Source organism: Oncorhynchus tshawytscha, linkage group LG29 (genome assembly GCF_018296145.1).
Source record: "Oncorhynchus tshawytscha isolate Ot180627B linkage group LG29, Otsh_v2.0, whole genome shotgun sequence".
NCBI classification, from domain to species: domain Eukaryota; kingdom Metazoa; phylum Chordata; class Actinopteri; order Salmoniformes; family Salmonidae; genus Oncorhynchus; species Oncorhynchus tshawytscha.
The window spans coordinates 9,662,829-9,685,274 of record NC_056457.1 but is presented as its reverse complement, the minus strand read 5'-3'; the positions used below and the strand labels follow the sequence as shown (position 1 = coordinate 9,685,274).

At 42.6% G+C, this 22,446-nt stretch overlaps 1 protein-coding gene across 4 annotated transcripts in view; it reads left to right on the top strand.

The window, feature by feature from the left end:
- The first annotated feature begins 605 nt into the window (after positions 1-605).
- The window catches only part of plxdc2b (plexin domain containing 2b), a 169,961-nt gene continuing 148,120 nt past the window's right edge, over positions 606-22,446 (top strand). For 2 of the 4 annotated variants that reach the window (XM_024393053.2, XM_024393054.2), the window contains exon 1: positions 606-1,140. In XM_024393053.2, coding sequence (XP_024248821.1) covers positions 1,041-1,140 — 100 coding nt within the window. In that variant the 5' untranslated portion in view covers positions 606-1,040. The remainder of the gene's footprint in view (positions 1,141-22,446) is intronic. The other 2 variants (XM_024393051.2, XM_024393052.2) reach the window with 2 other exon arrangements.

Here is a 22,446-nt window from a genome sequence, read left to right as displayed (position 1 = left end):
ATTGTTACCTTGAAATAGTAGCCTAAGTGTTATTAAATTATTTCATTATGTTTTATTGGAAGATAATGATAACGCCTACAGTCCCTATTTTTCCTGACCTTCTTGGGGAAATTGGCCAGTCGATCCCCAAAAGAGGGCGCCATTACCGTCCAATCAGGCACTAAGAAGGTCCTACTTGTACCACCCATCAGCAGAGGGACGCATGGTTGGCTATATCTTGACTGTAATGACAAAATATTTTCACACAAGACTCGTGCAAATAATAAATGCATACTAGTATTTTTAGGAAAAGACAGAAATATTAGACAATTCAATATCAGACATTAGCATAGGTCATTAGGAGCGCGCAAAGTGAGCGCGCAAGCACAAGCAGTTTATGACCGATAAGTATAGCGTGTTTTCAACAGATTTTATGGTTGATTGTTTAAAAAAAAAGTTTACTGAAAGAAACTACCTTAGAGTGTGATATGTCCCTGTTGTGTGTCACAAAAAAGGCCATTACTATGCAGTTATTGGTGGATACCATATTCCAGAATTCCAGAATAGAGAATACGCGCATCAACTGCGAGTCTGGCACGGCATTGTTGTGGGACTGGTGGTTTGCACTGACTGTCAAAAGCAAAACACTATATTGGTGGTGGTGAATTGGTGTGACGAGGAAGCGGGGGCAGCTCACCGTCCTCTCTGAGAACGCAACTCACATTACACCTCCTCTTTCCCGGGTAGGAATGAGACCTATGTTTGCGGAGCTGGGATGACCTCAATATTTTGAACCGTGTTGCTTGTTTTAGTGGTGGCTATGGTCCTCTCTCACTCACTCACACACACATACACACACAAACAAAACACCACACATCCTATTTGCCGTTTGTAAACCAGCGAACAGCGCAGACAGGTTTTTCTCTGCAAAAGGCTGTCTTGCAGACTACACTCGAGAAGAGTTACGGAGTGGAGTCTACGTTTTGGACCCCCTACGACTTTGGTGTATAGAAAATACATTCAAAAAAGAGGAGCAGTGCAATCAGTCGTGAATCTCGGATATGTCGGGGGTGAAAATATTCAACCTTGTTGTTGGAGTTGTTTTAGTTTTGCAGTCTCTTGGAAATGCGTTTCAAGTGCCTGGAGGGGACCTGACAAACGGTAAGACCTCACACTACCTAATATTTGCACCATGAAGACCTCTCCATATTTGGAGAGATAATGATAAAATAAAACACTATGCATAATGTCCTGTCGAGAAACGTTTACATTGCTTTATTTATTATTGCCAAGTGCGTTGTGGTGTAATATGGTTCAATATGGTGCCATTTTTTTCACTATAGCTCTAATGGTGTACAACAATGAAACGAGGTTATTTGTAGACGCATTTACTCTATATTTTAGTGTCTTTAAGATTGCCAGAAAAGGTTTTTTATGGTAAATATCAACTTATATGATAACCTAGACTATATAGTTTTGATTAATGCTGTGATATTGCGATTTACAAAAAATCTAACCATCAGCATCCACGACCACCAGAAATAATGTCCATGTTTTTTTATCACGTTGTAAATGGGTTATAAAGATTTGTGTGGTTGATGAGATTCGTGGTGTGCGTCCGTGTGTGTGTGCTGCGCGCGTCCGCGTTTGAAGACTGCTGTTATTGAATTGTGTGCAAGCTATTGTTCTCTGCTATTTTTATTTCAGTGATCGATCCAGCTGTTATATAGGCTATGTCAGAGACTTTATTAGTCTTACTATAAAAATGAGCACAGCACAGCCTATGTCCCAACGTGTTGTCATACTTATTTATATAATAGTATATTGTAAGAAGTGTTGAACGTGTTTTTTTTCTTCTCGTTTTTCATCATCACATTTAATGTTTTAAATGTATTAGATGTGATTCATGAAGGGCTCGATGAATATAGCCATCTAGGCTAGGATTTTTGAAGAACAAATAAAAACGTTTTACATTGTGGTATCCTATAAAATCCAACAACCTGCAGTCTTTGGCCCAACTATCATGTTCACAAAATCCTTCAATAAATGATGGTCTCCATGATAGGAAATAGCAATAGGGTTTTGGCAGTGGTGCACCCCTCGAACCATCTGAGTTTAAGTGACTGGAGTGCACTTTAAGACTGGTCCCAGGTAAGACCAGGCCCTGGCAGTGGTAGTGCTGTCTGGGGAGGACTGGTCTTTCCTCTTGTGCTTCTCCATTGTTCCTCAAGCAAAGTGGGAGGTCAATGGCATCAGATTTCCATTACACAAAGTAATCAGTGGCAGTCTTTTTATTATTTCTATTACAGCATATCGGATGACTGTCATTCGTATTCCATTCACCCAGTTCAATGTAAAAGCGATAGGTTTAAGCTACTACATGATATTCAAATTTTCCCTATACCCATTATGAGGTTGCTACAACCTAGCCAATGAATGAAAGTTTACAACGATAGTGCACACAGGTTGAGAGAAAAAATTGAGGTTACAGACAGTGACACATTCAATGCCGCCTTGCACACTCTTGCCATCTAGCTGATATAGGGTGTAATCATTAGTCCAACAGTTGCAAACAAGAGTTTCTATTGGACAAATTCAGGTATGTTCATTCCCGTTTTGTTCCATTTGCTTCCGTTTCAGAAACGTTTTTCAACAGAATCGGTGGAATTAATACACCCTTGATCACGTGTAAACACAGTTCACTTTCATAGCAACCACGTTGTATTCCTTCTCGCATCTATGCACTCTCCTCCTCTCACCTTGTCTCTTTGCTCATGCTGCAAGAGCTCTGATAGGTTGGAGGACGTCCTCTTGAAGTTGTTAATTACTGTGTAAGTCTATGGAAGGAGTTGAGAACCACGAGCCTCCTAGGCTTTGTTTTGAATTCAATGTACCCAGAGCAGGACAGAAGCTAGCTGTCCTCCAGCTACAACATGGTGCTACCATACAGAGTGCTGTTGAGGCTACTGTAGACCTTCATTGCAAAATAGTGTGTTTTAATAAATTATTTGGTGACGTGAGTATATTTGTTTTATCTAAAAAAGGATAACCTTTTGAATGTTTTAAACATTTTATTTTCATGAAATTCACTGAGGAGGATGGTCCTCCACTTCCTCCTCTGAGGAGCCTCCACTGCAAGTCATTGAATTACCTACTCCTTGAAATTTGTTGTAAAAAAATATATATATATATTGCTCAAAACATTTTATCCTTTAGCGTGTGGTCTCAAACCCGAACCCTAGGCAACACAGGGGAAAAGGGCCTGATTTCAATGATTGACTTGGCATAGAGGAACTATGTCAATACTTTATCCACTTGATTAAAATACAAAATAGCTAGCAAGACGGAGATCACAGAGGTCATTTTTAATGAGTGAACTTCACAAGTGGCTAGTTTACTACCTTACCTAAAACCACTGCAAAGGTTTTGCCTGCAAACTTGTTTTGAATCATGACGTTCTGCCTCGTGATTTGTTCGCCAGAATTGAATTTTTTCTCATTGACAAAGTTCCTCTATCCCAAAAGAGTCGCAGAGTTGCCTAGGGTTGGGGTTTCAAGACTATTTAGTGTGTGTACTTTACTATATTTATACTTGGGATATCATTTGACAGTAAAAGTTCAAACCTCACTGGAGGATGTCTGTTGTGGAATGTGCGGGTATTTAAGCTTTATGGGAGAGTTGCTCTTTCCTCTGAGTTTACCTAGAACAACCTGTACCCGTCTGGAAGTCTCCACTTCCAATGATCAACAACCACACCACAATCAATAACCATCATTTAGAGTAACAAGTATTGGTATTCCTGAAGGAGATGCAAATCTTTAAATTGAGTGAGGAAACTTGATAATCCACACTCTCCAGCATGGGTTTTAGTGGACAAGGTCATACAGTCCACCAGGGCCCTAGTGGGTGAGTCCACCTAGGGAAGGCTACAATCTCCATAGGCCTCTAGTGGATGTATAGAAAATGTGGACTGTAATCAGGGTTTGACTGGTGCAGAGTTCAAAGTGCCACCATGGCTCATTGATAAGATGCAGATGAAATGAGGTCAGGAGATGAAGCAGGAATCCATAAGGGGGTTTATTGCACAGACATATGAGCACATGGGGAAAGGTTGCAGGATAACGTTGTAGTTTACTAGAGAAATTCAGGAGGGAGATCAACACATGTTAACACACAAGCATGACTGACAAGTGCAACAGGGATAAACAACAAATGGATCTTACTATACATGGACGGACAGGAAATGAAAAGGGTCTTAATACGAACATTTAATCATGTTCTTCAATAATGGAAAGTACTCACTTGTCAGTCACACACCACATGGAAAGGAAAACATAAGCTGGCTGCCCCATGTATTCACCAGGAATAAGGAAGAACGGAGCGAAAAAACTGTTGCTAATTAAATAGTCAATGGTGCTAATGAACAATGGAGACAGGTGAAGGCAGTGGCAAGGGAGGTGCGGGAGAACCAGAGGTGTGTTGAATTTGCTTGAACGTTTGCCACTTGGTGGAATGGTTTGTACTAAACGACACGTTTCTCCAAAATGTTACTGGACGTTCCTGAACAGATTCTGAGGTACTTTTGCTCCCATTTTGGTGAGTGTGGCGAGGTGTGGCTTGAAGCAATGAATGATGTAAAGGGCAGTAGCCATGCTGACAGCGTTCCCCAACCCACAATCCAATCCCTCCCCCATTTTCAAACTGGTTGTTTAGTACGGCATCGTTTCCGTTCATTTCAACACAGCCCATATGAGCCTTTGTAACAGGGAAGACTCCAATCTCCACAGGGCTCTAGTGGTTGAGTGCACACTCTCAAGTTCACTTATTGAGAAGCATGCAACTGGGGAACCTTATGCCAACACTGGTTCTGTTTACAGACATGCTCCTGTTTCCCAGAGACTATTAATTGCTGTCAGGGGAATTTCATCACATATCGGATAGTGGTTCGAGAAATGTATGGATCCTGACAGCGACAGTAAACTAAAGCCGCCTCTGTGTGTCTGTGGGCATTTGTGGGGAGCTCTTCTGAATGTGAGTCTTTATTTGAAAGAGAAAAACTACTATTAGTATGTGATTGTTTGAAATGTATGTGCACACACACGCATGCACACGCACAGCTTTGTTTTTCGTGAAATTTCAGTGTAAAAAGGTTTGACCATTCAAAATCATATTTTCCCTAACCGCTAAAATGTAACCTTTAACCTAACCCTAACCCTAACCCTAACCTTTAACCAAAACACTAAACCTAACCCTTAAGCTTAAAATAGCATTTGAACAAATTCAGGACCTGAAAAAAGTTTTTGCGTTCCTACCTTATCAGGACATTCGGGTGAATTGTTAGGACATTGTGGTCCTGATCATGTAGGAAAACAAGTACTCACACACACACACATACACACACACACACACACACGTATGCACGCACACGCACGCACGCACGCACACACACACACACACACACATGCACGCACACACACACAAGCACACACAATAGATATTGTGTTGTCTTTACTGCGCTATTCACCATGTCAGGTACTTTGTCTTGGTATATGGAGCCAATCAATCTCCTTGGTCAGCCAGTGTTGCATGTGGATCATCTGACATTAGGTCCTTGTTAGAATAATCATGAGCTCACGTTCTATCTAGAGAACTCAGGATCTGGGCCTTTCAGAGATAAGGCGTGGATTAAAGTGTCACCCTGAGGTTATAGAATCAAATAATTACCACGCCATCGATTCCAACCACTACCCGTTTTTCCTCGAATGCAGCAAAGTTTTCTAACCTCAACAGTTACTAGCAAACACATGGAAAGGGATCTATCTGTCAACCTCTAAAAGGCTGGGAGAAATTCACAACTTCAGAGATCTTTCCAGGTGCTTCTCTCTCTGCCTCTGTTCTATATAGGGTGTTATTTTTAGAGTAGCTATCCAGTGAGGTGCATCCCGTGTCAGAGCATTGACTGACCATATTTTACATTGTATGGCAGGGGATTTCAACTGGGGATCTGTAGCCCCCTAGGGGTCTGCTGAGTTGCTGCAGGGAGTCCGCAAAAAATATCACTAGCAACAACAGAATAAACAAATGTTGAATTACATACCTACGGTAGAAAAAAAGATGTCAACTTTATTTTTCAACTACACACCTTGGAGCCAATTACACTCACTGGAATATCTAACATAAGCTTTGAAAAAGCACATGTGAATAGGCTACCAGTGTGGCATGTGCCTATGGCTGCTTGTAAGCTTTCTACACTTGGACATACAGTGCCTTGCAAAAGTATTCATCCCCTTTGGCATTTTTCCTATTTTGTTGCATTACAACCTGTAATTTAAATGGATTATTATTTGGATTTCATGTAATGGACATACACAAAATAGTCCAAATTGGTGAAGGTAAATGAAAAAAACGGCAAAGTGTGCGTGCATGCATATGTATTCACCCCCTTTGCTATGAAGCCCCTAAATAAGATCTGGCGCAACCAATTACCTTCAGAAGTCACATAATTAGTTAAATAAAGTCCACTTGTGTGCAATCTAAGTGTCACATGATCTTTCACATGATCTCAGTATATATACACCTGTTCGGAAAGGCCCCAGAGTCTGCAACACCACTAAGCAAGAGGCACCACCAAGCAAGCGGCACCATGAAGACCAAGGAGCTCTCCAAACAGGTCAGGGACAAAGTTGTGGAGAAGTACCGATCAGGGTTGGGTTATAAAAAATATCTGAAACTTTGAACATCTCACGGAGCACAATTAAATCCCTTATTAAAAAATGGAAAGAATATGGCATCACAACAAACCTGCCAAGCGAGGCCTGCCCACCAAAACTCACAGACCAGGCAAGGAGGGAATTAATCAGAGGCAACAAAGAGACCAAAGATAACCCTGAAGGAGCTACAAAGCTTCACAGTGGAGATTGGAGTATCTGTCCATAGGACCACTTTAAGCTGTACAATCCACAGATCTGGGCTTTATGAAAGAGTGGCCAGAAAAAAGCCCTTGCTTAAAGAAAAAAATAAGGAAACGCGTTTGGGGTTCGCCAAAAGGCATGTGGGAGACTCCCCAAACATATGGAAGAAGGTACTCAGATGAGACAAAAAATGTAGCTTTTTGGCCTTCAAGGAAAATACTATGTCTGGAGCAAACCCAACACCTCTCATCACCCCGAGAACAACATCCCCACAGTGAAGCATGGTGGTGGCAGCATCATGCTGTGGGGATGTTTTCATCGACAGGGACAGGGAAACTGGTCAGGATTGAAGGAATGATGGATGACACTAAGTACAGGGAGATTCTTGAGGGAAACCTGTTTCAGGCTTCCAGAGATTTGAGACTGGGACTAAGGTTCACGATCCAGCAGTGACCCTAAGCATACTACTAAAGCAACACTCGAGTGGTTTAAGGGGAAACACTTAAATGTCTTGGAATGGCCTAGTCAAAGCCCAGACCTCAATCCAATTGAGAATCTGTGGTATGATTTAAGATTGCTGTACACCAGTGGACCCCATCCAACTTGATGGAGCTGGAGCAGTTTTGCCTTGAAAAGTGGGCAGAAATCTCAGTATATATATGGGCCAAGCTTATCCCAAGAGACTTGCAGCTGTAATTGCTGCAAAAGGTGGCTCTACAAAGTATTGATATTGGGGGGGTGAATAGTTATGCACGCTCAAGTTTTCTATTTTTTGTTTTATTTCTTGTTTGTTTCACAATAAAAATATTTTGCATCTTGAAAGTGGCATGTTTGTGTAAATCAAATGATACAAACCCCCCAAAACTATTTTAATTCAAGGTTGTAAGGCAACAAAAATGCTAAGGGGGTGAATACTTTCACAAGGCACTGTACATTTTTGCTAACACATGGCTAACCATCATTTAACCAGCTAAACAGCTGCTATTAGCAATAATGTGTTTGAAATAACCTTTCTAGCCAGTGCTGCGTTCACGTGCTTGTCGAAACCTGGACATTGCCGACTTGCTAACTGGTTGAACGCGGCACGTGTATAACTTCAACCAGTCGGAGATGTCATGGTTTCCTAGTTCCGACTAGCAATTGAACACGGCATAGGAGGCTATGTTAGAGTTTACACTTTCAATTATAATGTGGGGAGGTCAAAATAATTAAAAACAATCTACCAAATCTATTCATTTAGAATGTTGATAACTTATCCTTGCCATTATCATTTACCTGATTATTAGACAAGACGTGCATTTATTTATTTTTTGCTAATATATGATGGGGGTCCCTGGGTTGCTAGTTTGCCTGGGACATGGACCCTGGGCAAGAACAGGTTGAAGACCCCTGTTTTATGGTGAGTAGAGTCTTTCTCCTTTCCCAGATAGTACATTAATAATTGACAGGGAGGTGAAAGACAAGAAATACGATAATGAGCATCAGCCGTGCACAGTATATCACCTGCTGGGTGTTGATGAACGGTGGTGATTCAACATGTAGAATCATTGTAAAATTCATAGAAAATGATGGCCGATGATCTGTGGTCAGGGGCGATAGGACGGCCACCCACTGCTTTAAACTGTCCGTCGGTGCAGTCTGTTTTGTCTCTAAGGCTTTCCAATCTGAAGTTCACTGGTATCTGGGACCTTGTTGTGTACAAATCACGTGGAGACTTACTCACACACTCTGGTTCTGTCATTAGCCAGCATCCACAGCAGCAGAGGACAGGGAAAATAAACACATTTTATTGGCTACAGCCACATGCACACACACACACACACGCACACACTTCCTCTCATAGTTATCAGTGAGAGGAGCTGTGGCTTACATCTGGACGGCATTAGATGACCCCATGGGCTTAACACATTTCTTTGAAACATTCCCACTCATCCTCATAGCCATGTGATGTGATGCCTGTGGGGATGCCAGTGGCACGCTCACACTGATCAAAACAGAACGCGGAGGTATGATTTTGGGGTTAATTCTCACCCTGGTTCCCTCTCAGAGAGAGATAGTGTAGGCCACTTCAGTGTGTGCTGCTCGCTAACTATGTGGTCTGATTTAAATGCCTGTGTTGAGGACTGTCAATGTGCTAAGATTGTGGTTGTTTGTGGAATGCCATGTGGAAGTGGAGTGCTCTGTTGTATGGGATTCAGGGACAGTGCTGTTCAGTGCTGCGTTGTGCTATGCAGAGTTGAATGGGTTCTCAGTTAGCGAGTGACTTAACCATGACAGGCAGTTATCCACGACACTAGTTCTGGGACCCCTGCTTCTCATCCATCATAGTGCCACAGGCTGCCTCCGTTCTCACACACACACACACTGATACACACACTGACACACACTGACACAGACACACACAGATACAAGCCACACTTGTATGCACTCAGACACAGAGTTGATGCAGTGGTTTCTTAGCAGCGCCACACATAACCTTCAAAAAGCTAATACAGTTTTGACCTTCACAGCTAATACAGTCTATCGAACTTTTCTGGCAAGGTGTCTTCGGTGTCTTACTGGCAAAACTGGTCACAAAAGAGCTCTTTCTGTCTGTTCTGAAAGAAAATGATGTTGAGTCTGAAAGAGGAGAAGTGCGGGAAGTTTATAAGCCTTCTCGGAAGGAATTTCTCTCTCTTTCTCTCTCTCTCTCTGTCTCTCACTGCACATTCTCTATCTGGTCACAATGAACCAGGATGAGTGCCAAATGGCATCATATTCCCTATGCAGTGCACTACTTTTAACCAGGGCCAATAGGGCTGTTTGGGCAATTTGTGACTCAAGTCCAGTCTCTTTATTGGCTCTCTGAAGCTTCCATGAATGGACAGACGGGGGTGGGGTGGTTGGAGCCGAGGAATGGCTGGTGTGGGTCATTGTCTTTCTTTGCCGCAACAGGGCAACACCAGGCTCTCGCGTTGGTCACACCTCGGACCCCTGTCATCTCGGGTCCAACCCTTCTCTCCGCGAAGAACCCCTCTGGATGTAGGGGGGTAGGGGACATGGGGTAGAGGACATGGGGTAGATCTTTAAGGGTAGAGCCAGAGAGAGAGAGGGGCGAGAGGTGCTCAATAGGTACAGAGACAAAGTAAAGAAGGCAGTGGTTAATGAAACCCAGTGCAGATAAGCTGCTATTTATGTACAGGAATTGTCTTTCGTGCCGTTTCCAGTCTCTTTCATGTCCGTCTCTGCCCTTTGTCTCACACAGTCATTTTCTTAGCCTTTTCTTAGAATTACAGTAATCACTCTCAGTGGGGCATGTTTTGTGCTTTAATCTTGTGTTTATTAGATAAATGTAAGCACTTAAGACTGGATTGGGTTGATTAGGCCCCCTATAAAATGTTGAGAAAGCAGGAATTGGTGGATTGAAGGATTGGTATTGGCTATAAGTGACTTTCATTGAATAAACTGGATCTGAATGGGCTTAACTGAGTGCTCTCTCTGTTAATAGAACTGAATGGTTAGAATTCAATTCGCCATGCATGATAAACCCTTTGATAAACAGCCCAGCAGGAAAGGCTTATCATAGTCTATGACAACTGATCTCAGACCAGCCACCGAAACGGAGATGAATCCACAGGTAGAAGCTTATCTGTCGCCTGGCTGTCCCAGCAGCTGTACGATGCTTCCTTTGGCTCAGCTGGATAGTCTTAACAAGAAAGATAAATGTGTTTCTGAGATGGAAGGATTTTCACCAGGCTTCATTTGCATGCAGGGCAGATGTGAGTGTGGGATGACAAAGGAGGAGAGGAGATTTGGGGAGAGTGCACTCCCTTACCTCTCCCCTATATTCTGCTTTCTGGTAGTATGCAAGACCACATGGTAATAGGGCATGGGCTATAAAGGGAAGTATGTTGCACCTGTATAGTCTGTTCCGCGTTACAAAGGCCATACTCAATCATGTACGGTTGCATGTTGTCCTCAGCGATCAACAAAACCATGGGAAGCAACTGAGCTCTCAAATACCTCACAGCTGCTGGAAATGGCAATTTCATATAGGCAGTACCTGAACACATCAGTCGTCCTGTCGGAGGAAAGACTTCTCCAAAAATGACACTTTTCCCGGAATTTTTGGGGGAAAACATATTTTGAACCTACATTAATGAGGCGTTAGGAGCAACATTGGAAACGTTTCCTTGGTCCTACAGTCATTACATTGTCCGAGTACATAAAGGGGAGTGGGTAGTTCTTCAGACAGTGATACAGCGTTGCTTTGATCTTAGCTAAAGCAACATCTCAAAGCAGCCAGCCAGTCACAGAGAGATTAAGGAGCATGGCTCTGAAACATGATACACTTCAGCAAGTATAACACACATCCCTGAGTTAAACTAAGAGTCAGCTCAGCAGACTACTGGTTCTTACAAGAGCAGAGAGAGCAGCTTGCTGCCTCTGAGGAACTGTCTGCCTGTGTAACGGTATATCAGCCTGTGTTGTGTTGTCTACTTTGTATACTCCGTATTAGTGGTCCCAGGTGGGTAGCGTCAGTTAGCACGCCGCCTCAATGAGGTAATGCATACAAAACGTATACTCACTCACGTATACTCATGACTGTTAGTTGCTTTGGATAAAAGTGTTGATGGCATATTATACAGGACCAGTCAAAAGTTTGGACACAAACTCATTCAAGGGTTTTTCTTTATTTGTACTATTTTCTACATTATAGAATAATAGTGAAGACATCACAACTATGAAACTATAACACATATGAAATCATGTAGTAACTAAACAAAGTGTTAAACAAGACAAATTAGAGATGCTTCAAAGTAGCCACCCTTTGCCTTGATGACAGCTTGGCACACTCTTGGCATTCTCTCAACCAGAGGTAGTCACCTGGAATGCATTTCAATTAACAGGTGTTCATTGAAATTTCTTGAAGTTCTTGAAATTTTCTTCAAGTGCAGTCGTAAAAACCAACAATCGCTATGATGAAACTGGCTCATGAGGAACGCCATAAGTTCATTAGAGTTAACTGCACCTCAGATTGCAGTCCAAATAAATGCTTCACAGAGTTCAAGTAACAGACACGTCTCAACTTCAAGTGTTCAGAGGAGACTGTGTGAATCAGGCCTTCATGGTCGAATTGCTACAAAGAAACCACTACTGAAGGACACCAAGAAGAAGAAGAGACTTGCTTGGGCCAAGAAACAAGAGCAGTGGAAATCTGTCCTTTGGTCTGATGAGTCCAAATTTGAGATATTTGTTTCCAACCACCGTGTCTTTGTGAAACGCAGAATAGGTTAACGAATCATCTCTGCATGTGTGGTTCCCACTGTGAAGCATGGAGGAGCATGGCTAAAACAGCATGGCTATCACAGCATTCTGTAGCGATACGCCTCCCATCTGATTTGCGTTTAGTGGGACTCTCATTTGTTTATCAGGACAATGACTCAACACACCTCCATGCTGTGTAAGTGCTATTTGACCAAGAAGGAGAATGATGGAGTGCTGCATCAGATCACCTGGCCTCCACAATCACCTGACCTCAACCCAATTGAGATGGTTTGGGATGAGTTGGACCGCAGAGTGAAGGAAAACAGACAACAATTGCGCAGCATATGTGGCAACTCCTTCAAGACTGTTGGAAAAGCATTCCAGATGAAGCTGGTTGAGAGAATGCCAAGAGTGTGCAAAGCTGTCATCAAGGCAAAGAGTGGCTACTGAAGAATTTAAAATCTAAAACATATTTTGATTTGTTTAACACTTTTTATGGTTACTACTGTATTCCTTATGTGTTATTACATAGTTTTGATGTCTTCACTATTATTCTACAATGTCGAAAATAGTAAGAATAAAGAAAAACTCTTGAATGAGTAAGTGTGTCCAAACCTTTGACTGGTACTGTCAATTTATCTTTTTATTAATGTTGTGGAACATAGATGGGACGCCGGGTTGTTTGTTTGGGACGGATCCCGTGGAGAGGGAAACCGAAAACGTCCTGTTAAGTGTGTGTCTGTGTATTTGTGTGCATGTATGTGTGTGTGTGTATCTGTCTGTTTGTCTGTCTTTTCTCTCTCACTTTGTGTATGTGTGCGTTTCTGTATGTGCATATGTACACCACTCTCTCTCTCTCTCCATCTATTTTGTGTGTGTTGACAGTTGTACACCACTCTCTCTCTCCATCTCCCTCTCTCGTGCTCCGTTTTGTGTGTGTGTGTTGTGTTGACAGTTATATACCGCTCTCTCTCTGTCTCTGTATTTCTCTCTTTCTCTCTCTCTTAATTCAATTCAGTTCCATTCAAAGGGGCTTTATTGGCATGGGAAACATGTGTTTACATTTCGAAAGCAAGTGACTCTGTCTCTCTCTAACTCTCTCTCTCTCTTTGTGTGCTTGGTGTGTGTGTTGAGTGTTGATAGTCATGGGAGAGTGTGGAGTGTTGAATAACCCCTCTGGGTGTTTCATGAAGGAGGGCCAGGGCCTTCAGGGGCCTTTCAGTGTGCCCAGGCATGCTGAACGGAACACAAAGGGCCAGGGAAGGACCATCTCACCACGGCATGTCAGCAGGCTTAATTTCCCCAGGCCAGCGGGAGCAGTGGCTCCCCTTTGTACCAGACCAAGCTGTGTCACTATCTGGGGATAACAACATGCTGCTATACATGTCTTTGTAGCATTGTGTGTGTGTGTGTGTGTGTGTGCGTGCGTGTAAGAGACAGATTATTTAGGTGTGTGTTTGGTGTTGTCATTCTCTCAAAGTTTTCTTTTCCTCTCTCTCTTCCTTTCTCCAGCACTAATAGCGTTTTCTGTCAAGTTCAACAGAAACCTCTCTCCTGATCCACTGCCAACTGTATCCTGATCTGTTATTTGAGTTTTAATATCAAACTCGAAATGATAATCATCAGTTATTTTCATATTTCATTTTTTTTTTCCTTTGCTGTAATATGACATGAAACCTGCCAGGAATAATAATTCAGTGTAAAGGTAGAAAGGTTTCCAACAAAGTTCCAAGGGTATTCAGCTTGCCAGCTTCTCACTTAGAGTTGTTCTACTGTTGATGCTGCTCTGTACTCAGCAATATTAGTGGTAAAGATGTTTTGAACTGTCTGCAAGTCCAAGTAGAACTATGGGATTGCTCCGTTCCGAGAGCAACAACACAAGTCGTTGTTTCTGTGCCTGGAAAGAGGCTGTGTTGCTGGCCAAATGTCTCTCCCTCTCCAAAACAAACTCATCCTTACAACCAGCAAACATGCCATGTGGCAATAACAGTCAATGAAGTGTCTTGGGTTAAAAGAAAATCATTCACACTACCACAAGTACATTTTGGGGTCAGAAATGGGGAGGACAGATGCTGAAATCAAAGTCATGTTCTTGTGAACTATCACCTCTGTCAGCAAATGGGTAAATATTGTCTCTCTCTATAACTTAAGACATTTTCCTTAACGGATAACAAGGACGATTCCCATAGTCAGTTAGCTTTGAGATGATATTTCATTGTCATATGGGTGTTAACTGTATGGGTGTTATTTTGGTCGTCGTCAGATTCTCCATTCACAGAGATGGGCGGCTGCTCCTCTTCATGTCATTTGTGTTAAATTGATTTGATGGAGTACTAGATGCAGCAGAAAATAAATGAGCTCCGATTTAGTGTCTGCCTGCCTCTGGGGGAGAACTGAGAAAGTGTAGCCTATCGTGTGTGTGGGAAAGCAAGAGGAAAATGTTTGTTTGGTCATTTGTTTGTGCATACTGTATACTGCGGGCTAAATGACTAGATGGATTACGAGCGCAGCTCTGCTTGTAGGGGCTCCAAAGTTAGGCTTGGAGTTTTCCCTAGTCACAGGGCTAGAAAAAAAGTCCTGTCCCTAAAATTGTGATAGTTTCACTGGTGATCTACTTAGTGGTTGCTGTTTTGGTGTAGGCCAGCAGATCAGGAGATACTTAGGGACTCTGAGGAGCTGCCTGGAAAGGGAGGATCCTGGTTCAAGGACTCTCCCATCAGCCAACAGTGTTTGTTTGAGCGAATGCTCGCTGCCTGGCGCTTCTGATCTGTCCTGATGTTTCCCAGCTGTTGGGACCCTGCCCCTGTCTAAATGGGTCTCAAATGGCACCCTAGTCCCTATACTACTTTGGACCATGACCCATAGGGAATGGGATGCCATTTGGGACACGGTCTGTCGGCAGAGAACTCATCCCTCCCTCCCCACAATCCACAGGATGTGTGTTTTTCTTGGACTCTCACTCAAACCAAATATCTACTCTGGGATTCTTACTTAGCCTAATGATCATTAACCTAATGATTCGAAATATTTACACAATGTAGAGGAGTGATCAACCTCTGGCGGACATTATGACACCATGGCAAAAAAAATAAAAAAATAAGCAAAAAAACCTTCCCTGGGAGTCTTCGTTAAGTTAACACGATGACTGTGATTGTTTACCTGAGTCGCATTCGAAAAAGGAAAACTACCGTTTCTTATTATATAAGTTCAGAGCTGCATTGCACCTGCGTGTCCCGACGGAAAGTATTGGGTCACCGTCAGTATATTTCAAGCACCTCTTTGTCGCACTAATCACACACGCTCATAGGATAATTCTGCTGCAAGTTCAGTAGCCTTCCTCTCTTCTCTTGGGTGTGCGAGAGAAAAAATGCTTCTGCGTGGTGCCAATGAAATAGCCTATAGGCTATATGCATGGGCAGAGAAGCATACACAGTTGTATTTCCATGTTAATTAACTTCCTAAATATTATAGGCTCCGACATCGACTGTAAATAAATATTGATAACACGTTTATTTTTTCTCTGCCTGAAATTGGTCCCGTTCCCAAAGTTGTGCAAGATTATTTCGAAACGGTTGTTTTATCTGTTTTGAAGGCAATTTGCATTGTCTTTTGCATTAAAAACACCTCTGTTGAAATATTCATAAACTCTAGTAGCCTAATCCTTGATGATTTATGTTCAGTATCCTATCTTTCTTCTCTTTTGCTGGGCGTGCGAGATCAAGTGCACCTGTATGTGTAGTGTCAATTAAATAGACTGTAGAATAGGCTATATCGGCGGAGAAACTAACTCCCCAAATGTGATAGGCTTTAGTTTAGACTCTGACATTGACTGGACGTGGATATATTTTACTCTGCTTGCAAATCGTCCTGCTCCTAAAAATTATACAAAATGTAGCTCAAGTCAGATAAGTGTCCACTCTCCTCCTATTTCCTGACCCAACTCCACTCTGTTTCAAACTATGTCTACCCTATTGGCAGATGTAGGCCAATAATATCAATGGCCTAACATAATGGGTAAGAACAATTCTGGGACCGGGGCTGCAAAGTAAACTACACATCTAAAATAACATTGTAATACTTATTTTTCACCATAATTTGCAAATAAATTCATAAAAAATCCTACAATGTGATTTTCTAGATTTTTTTCCCTCATTTTGTCTGTCATAGTTGAAGTGTACCTATGATGACAATTACAGGCCTCTCTCATCTTTTTAAGTGGAGAACTTGCACAATTGGTGGCTGACTAAATACTTTTTTGCCCCACTGTATACGACCCGGATAAACCATGCATAGGGAGGGCTGATTAAGATGTATGACAAGGATGGGAATCAACAACAGGAGTTTCTGGTAAAGGCTGTGTGGTTGCTGCCAAGTGCTCTCAGGCTCACGCCTCTTCTTACTGGCTGCCTGGGAGGCTTCCTGGAGCTCAACTCCGACACAGAGCCTTATTTTTAGGCTTTGTACTGTAAAGGTAGGTGTGTGTATGTGACTGGTAGTGACTGGCAGGAAGCTCTGCCCAGGTAACCGGAGACTTTCTCAGTGAGGCCTGTGTTAATCCTGTGGAATGCCCCGTGGCGTTTCTGAGAGTTAATTGTGTTCTGTGGAGAGATCATTTGTCCCCATTGGCACCCTACTTCCTTCATAGTACAGTACTTTTGACCAGAGCCCATAAGGTGCCATTTGGGACGTAGATTGGGTGCCATTTGGGACGCAAATTTGTGCAGTCTGAGTTGAACAAACAACACCCCTCTTGAGCCATAGGTGTGGTAGAGTTTACACATGACTCAGAGGTCCACACTATTTCAATTGCACAGGAACACTAAATCAAAGTTTGTGGTGGAGTGAAGACATTTCATAATGAATTGGCTGGTCTGAATGAGAAACATTGGTTGTGAAAACATTGTTTGTTTTTCCTCGCAGCTAGCACCTTTATTTGCCTCAGGTTTTTGATGTTTTCAGCAATTGCCTTGGGCATGTGCTGTTGAATATTGGAAGGAGAATGTTCAAAGGCCGCTTTTGTGGTTTCCCTTTGCTTACGTTTATTTAACCAGGTAAAACGAGCTGAATAGTATGCCTGGGTCTGTAGAGCTGTTCAAGGTTAGTGTATTTTCTAAGCAAGATACAGTTGAAGTCGGAAGTTCACAATTCCTGACATTTAATCCTAGTAAAAATGTCTTGTTTTTAGGCCAATTAGGATCACCACTTTATTTGAAGAATGTGAAATGTCAGAATAAGAGAGAATGATTTGTTTCATTCATCACATTACCAGTGGGTCAGACGTTTACATACACTCAATTAGTATTTGGTAGCATTGCCTTTAAATTGTTTAACTTGGGGTCAAACGTTTCGGGTAGCCTTCCACAAGATTCCCACAATAAATTGGGTGAATTTTGGCTCATTCCTCCTGTCAGAGCTGGTGTAACTGAGTCAGGTTTGTAGGTCTCCTTGCTCGCACACGCTTTTTCAGGTCTGCCCACAAATTTTCTATAAGATTTGTGATGGCCACTCCAATACCTTGACTTTGTTGTCCTTAAGCCATTTTCCCACAACTTTGGAAGTATGCTTGGGGTCACTGTCCATTTGGAAGACCCATTTGCGACCAAGCTTTAACTTTCTGACTGATGTCTTGAGATGTTGCTCCAATATATCCACATAATTTTCCTACCTCATGATGCCATCTATTTTGTGAACTGCACCAGTCCCTCCTGCAGCAAAGCACCCCCACAAATCGATGCTGCCACCCACGTGCTTCACAGTTGGGATGGTGTTCTTCGGCTTGCAAGCGCCCCCTTTTTCCTCCAAACATGACGATGGTCATTATGGCCAACAGTTCTATTTTTGTTTTATCAGACCAGAGGACATTTCTCCAAAATGTACGATCTTTGTCCCCATGTGCAGTTGCAAACCGCAGTCTGGCTTTCTTATGGTGGTTTTGGAGCAGTGGCTTCTTCCTTACTGAGCGGCCTTTCAGGTTATGTCGATATATGACTCGTTTTACTGTGGATATAGATACTTTTGTACCTGTTTCCTCCAGCATCTTCACAAGGTCTTTTGCTGTTGTTCTGGGATTGATTTGCACTTTTCGCACCAAAGTACGTTCATCTCTAGGAGACAGAATGTGTTTCCTTCCTGAGCAGTATGATGGATGCGTGGTCCCATGGTGTTTATACTTGCGTACTATTGTTTGTACAGATGAACGTGGTACCTTCAGGCATTTGGAGATTGCTCCAATGATAAACCAGACTTGTGGAGGTCTACAATTTTGTCTCTGAGGTCTTGGCTGATTTATGTCAAGCAAAGAGGCACTGAGTTTCAACTTAGTGTATGTAAACTTCTGACCCACTGGAATTGTGATACAGTGAATTATAAGTTAAATAATCTGTCTGTGAACAATTGTTTGAAAAATGACTTGCACAAAGTAGATGTCCTAACCGACTTGCCAAACCTATAGTGTGTTAACAAGACATTTGTGGAGTGGTTGGAAAACAAGTTTTAATGCCTCCAACCTAAGTGTATGTAAACTTCCGACTTCAACTGTAAATGAAGAGGAGGTCACAGGACTAACCCTGTGTGCTAGGTCTTCATATGCATAGTGCACAACATGGGGAATCGGGTCCCATTTGTGACACACACTATGTGTCAGTTGTAATGTCCCTCTGGTCTTGTGTATATTTCAAGTGGTTTTGAAGAGTGGGAAGTTCTCAGGTGGTGGTGAGCCACACTAATCTCATCAACAATACTCCTAATTGACTCTGATTAACTGTCTTTTGTCTACTTGGACCCCGGATGACACTAATTGCGATAGAGAGCAAATGAATCCTGGCAGATTAATTACGAATTCATTAGTCATGCCATTACACACCAGTAATTGATGCGCCCTCCTCCAATGAAGGGGCCACGACAGGTTGTAGACGTGACGTCACTCAACCATCAGTGCTGACTGGTCCGTGGGCGGTGAGGGGAAGGAAGCGTGGCTGGTGGGCGGAGATATCGGGAGGACAGGCTCACTGTAAAGGCTGGAACGGAATGCATGGAACGGCATCAAACACAAAGATGTGCTCTCCTTGTTTTTGATACCGTTTCCTTCAATCTGTAATCTTTTCCAGACATTATTATTAGCCGTCTTCCCTCCCTCATCCACACCAGCCTCTATGATCTATGGGGACAGAGGATGACTCGTCCCTTAAAACATCCAGTTCCTGCTGAACCTAGGGGGGTGTCTGGATGGAGTTTGATGAAGTGTCAGCCTGACTCTCTCCCTCTTGGGTCCTCTCCCTTCTGATAGCACTGCCGGGCAAAGTAGACGAAGGTGCCAATGCAATGTGCATTATCACGGCTCTGGCGTTGTGAGCTGCTAACCAAACTCCGTCTCGGCGCCTTTTATTAATGCAATAAATAAAGGTTTGTGGGGGATTTAATCCAAGATCTGTCGGTCTATCAATTTATCCTCTGTTTAAATCTTTTTGGCCCTAGCTTTGTAGGGCTGCCAGTCGGCCTATCAGAGGCGCCGGTTAAACATCAAGTGTCCAATCCAAAGAACTGTCTGCTCCTTGATGCATGCTGTACAAGTCTCTTCTATTGACTTTGGGCTGAATATATCGACCAACCGATGAGGAGAAACAACATACATTTCTTGTTTGGCATTCTTTTTTGCCTTTCCCAGTAAGGGAAGTGTATGCTTTCTAAGCAAATGAGTGATTCTCTGATAACAACAAAATCCCCACTGTAGATGCTATTTCCCTTTTTCTGGATGAGATGTAAAAAAATGTCCGCATGCAGAGAAGTAATTTTCCTGGCAACATTTTCCTCTGTGAGTTGTTTTGGAGATGAGCCCAAACAGAGCCTGGAGAGAAATACAGATGCCGAGGGAACGACTGTTTTATTGTCTGCACATTATTTCTGGAAGTAATTAGGATTCAACAAACTAAATGGATGGATGAACACACAGAGCTTATTAAAAGGTCAGTCTCCCTCACTCGGATGGCATTGACTGACTCTCTGTGTGTGTGTTTCTGTGTGTGAGAGAGAGAGAAAGATAGCGCGAGAGAATATTGAGCAGTCACTCTACACTGAGACATCCACAGCTGCCAAATATTGAGGATGTTTCTCCTAACAGGTAAACTGATGGCACAGATGAGTTATTAGGGGATAATTCTTGAGAGAGCGATAGAAAGAGATGGATAAAGATGAGGGGGAGAAGACAGATGGTGAATGAAAGAGAGAAGAGAGCGATAGAGAGAGAGAGAGAGAGAGAGGGAGAAAGTATTTTCCTACTAGCACTGACTGCTGATAACTACTTTGAGGGAAAATGTATGTGTGGTATGTGGTTGTCTCACCCAGCTATCTTAAGATGAATGTTCCAATTCCAGTCGCTCTGGATAAGAGCATCTGCTAACTGACAAAAATGTATGTATTAATGTATGTATTATTTATTTATTAGTATTTTCCTATATGCACTGCTGCTAACTATACTGAACAAAAATATACAATGCAACATGCAGCAATTTCAAAGAGTTTAGTGAGTTACAGGAAATCAGCCAATTGAAATACATTAATTAGGCCCTAATCTATGGATTTCACATGACTGGGAATACAGATGTGCAACTGTTGGATCAGAAAACCAGTCAGTATCTGGTGTGACCACCATTTGCCTCATGCAGCGTGACACATCTCCTTCGCATGGAGTTGATCAGGCTATTGGTTGTGGCCTGTGGAATGTTGTCTCACCCCTCTTCAATGGCTGTGCGAAGTTGCTGGATATTGGCATGAACTGGAACACGCTGTCATTCACGTTGATCCAGAGCATCCCAAACATGCTGATTGGGTGACATGTCTGGTGAGTATGCAGGGCATGGAAGAACTGGGACAGTTTTCAGCTTACCAGAATTGTGTACAGATCCTTGCGAAATGGGCTATGCATTATCATGCTGAAACATGAGGTGAAGGTGGCAGATGAATGGCACAACAATGGCCCTCAGGATCTTTTCATGGTATCTCTGTGCATTCAAATTGCCATCGATAAAATGCAATTGTGTTTATTGTCCTTAGCTTATATCTGCCCATACCATAACTCCCCCGCCACCAGTGGGCACTCTGTTCACAATGTTGACATCAGCAAACCGCTCGCACACACAACGTCATACACGTGGTCTGCGGTTGTGAGGCCAGTTGGATGTACTGCCAAATTCTCTAAAACAACGTTGGAGGTGGCTTATGGTAGAGAAATGAACATTACATTCTCTGCCAACTGCTCTGGTGGACATACCTGCAGTCAGCATGCCAATCGCACGCTCCCTCAACTTGAGAGACATCTGTAGCATTGTGTTGTGTGACAAAACTGCACATTTTAGTGTGGCCTTTTATTGTTCACAGCACAAGGTGTACCTGTGTAATGATCATGCTGTTTAATCAGCTTCTTGATATTCCACACCTGTCGGGGGAATGGATTATGTTGGTAAAGGAGAAATGCTCACTAACAGGGATGTAAACAAATGTGTGCACAAACTTTGAGAGAAATATGTTTCTTCTGCATATGGAACACTTCTGGGATCTTTTATTTCAGCTCATGAAACATGGGACCAACACTTTACATGTTGCGTTCATATTTTTGTTATTGAAGGTTCTCTCACCCAGCTATCTTAAGAAGAATGCTCAAATTGAAGTCGCTCTGGATAAGAGTGTCTGCTAAATAACTAAAATGTAAATGTACATAAAAATGAGCGAGACAAGGAGAACCAATTGGGAGATAGTGCTGTGATAATGATTCTCTCCCCCAATCGGTTTTCCTGTCTGTCCTCGACTGTGTCCAAAATGGCACCCTACAGTGCATTCGGAAAGTATTCAGACCCCTTTCTCCACATTTTGTTACATTACAGCCTTATTCTAAAATGTATTCAATTGTTTGTTTTATCATCAATCTACACACAATACTCCATAATGACAGAGCAAAAAAAGGTTTTTGGAAATGTTTGCAAATGTATAAAAAAATGTACTGAAATATCACATTTACATAAGTAATTCAGACCCTTTACTGAGTACTTTGTTGATGCACCTTTGGCAACGATTACAGCCTCGATTCTTCTTGGGTATGACACTACAAGCTTGGCACACCTGTATTTGAGAAGTTTATCCTATTCTTCCCTTCAGATCCTCTCAAGCTCTGTCAGGTTGGATGGGGAGCGTCGCTGCACAGCTATTTTCAGGTCTCTCCAGAGATGTTCGATCGGGTTCAAGTCCGGGCTTTGGCTGGGCCACTCAAGGACATTCAGAGACTTGTCCCGAAGCCCCTCCTGCATTGTCTTGGCTGTGT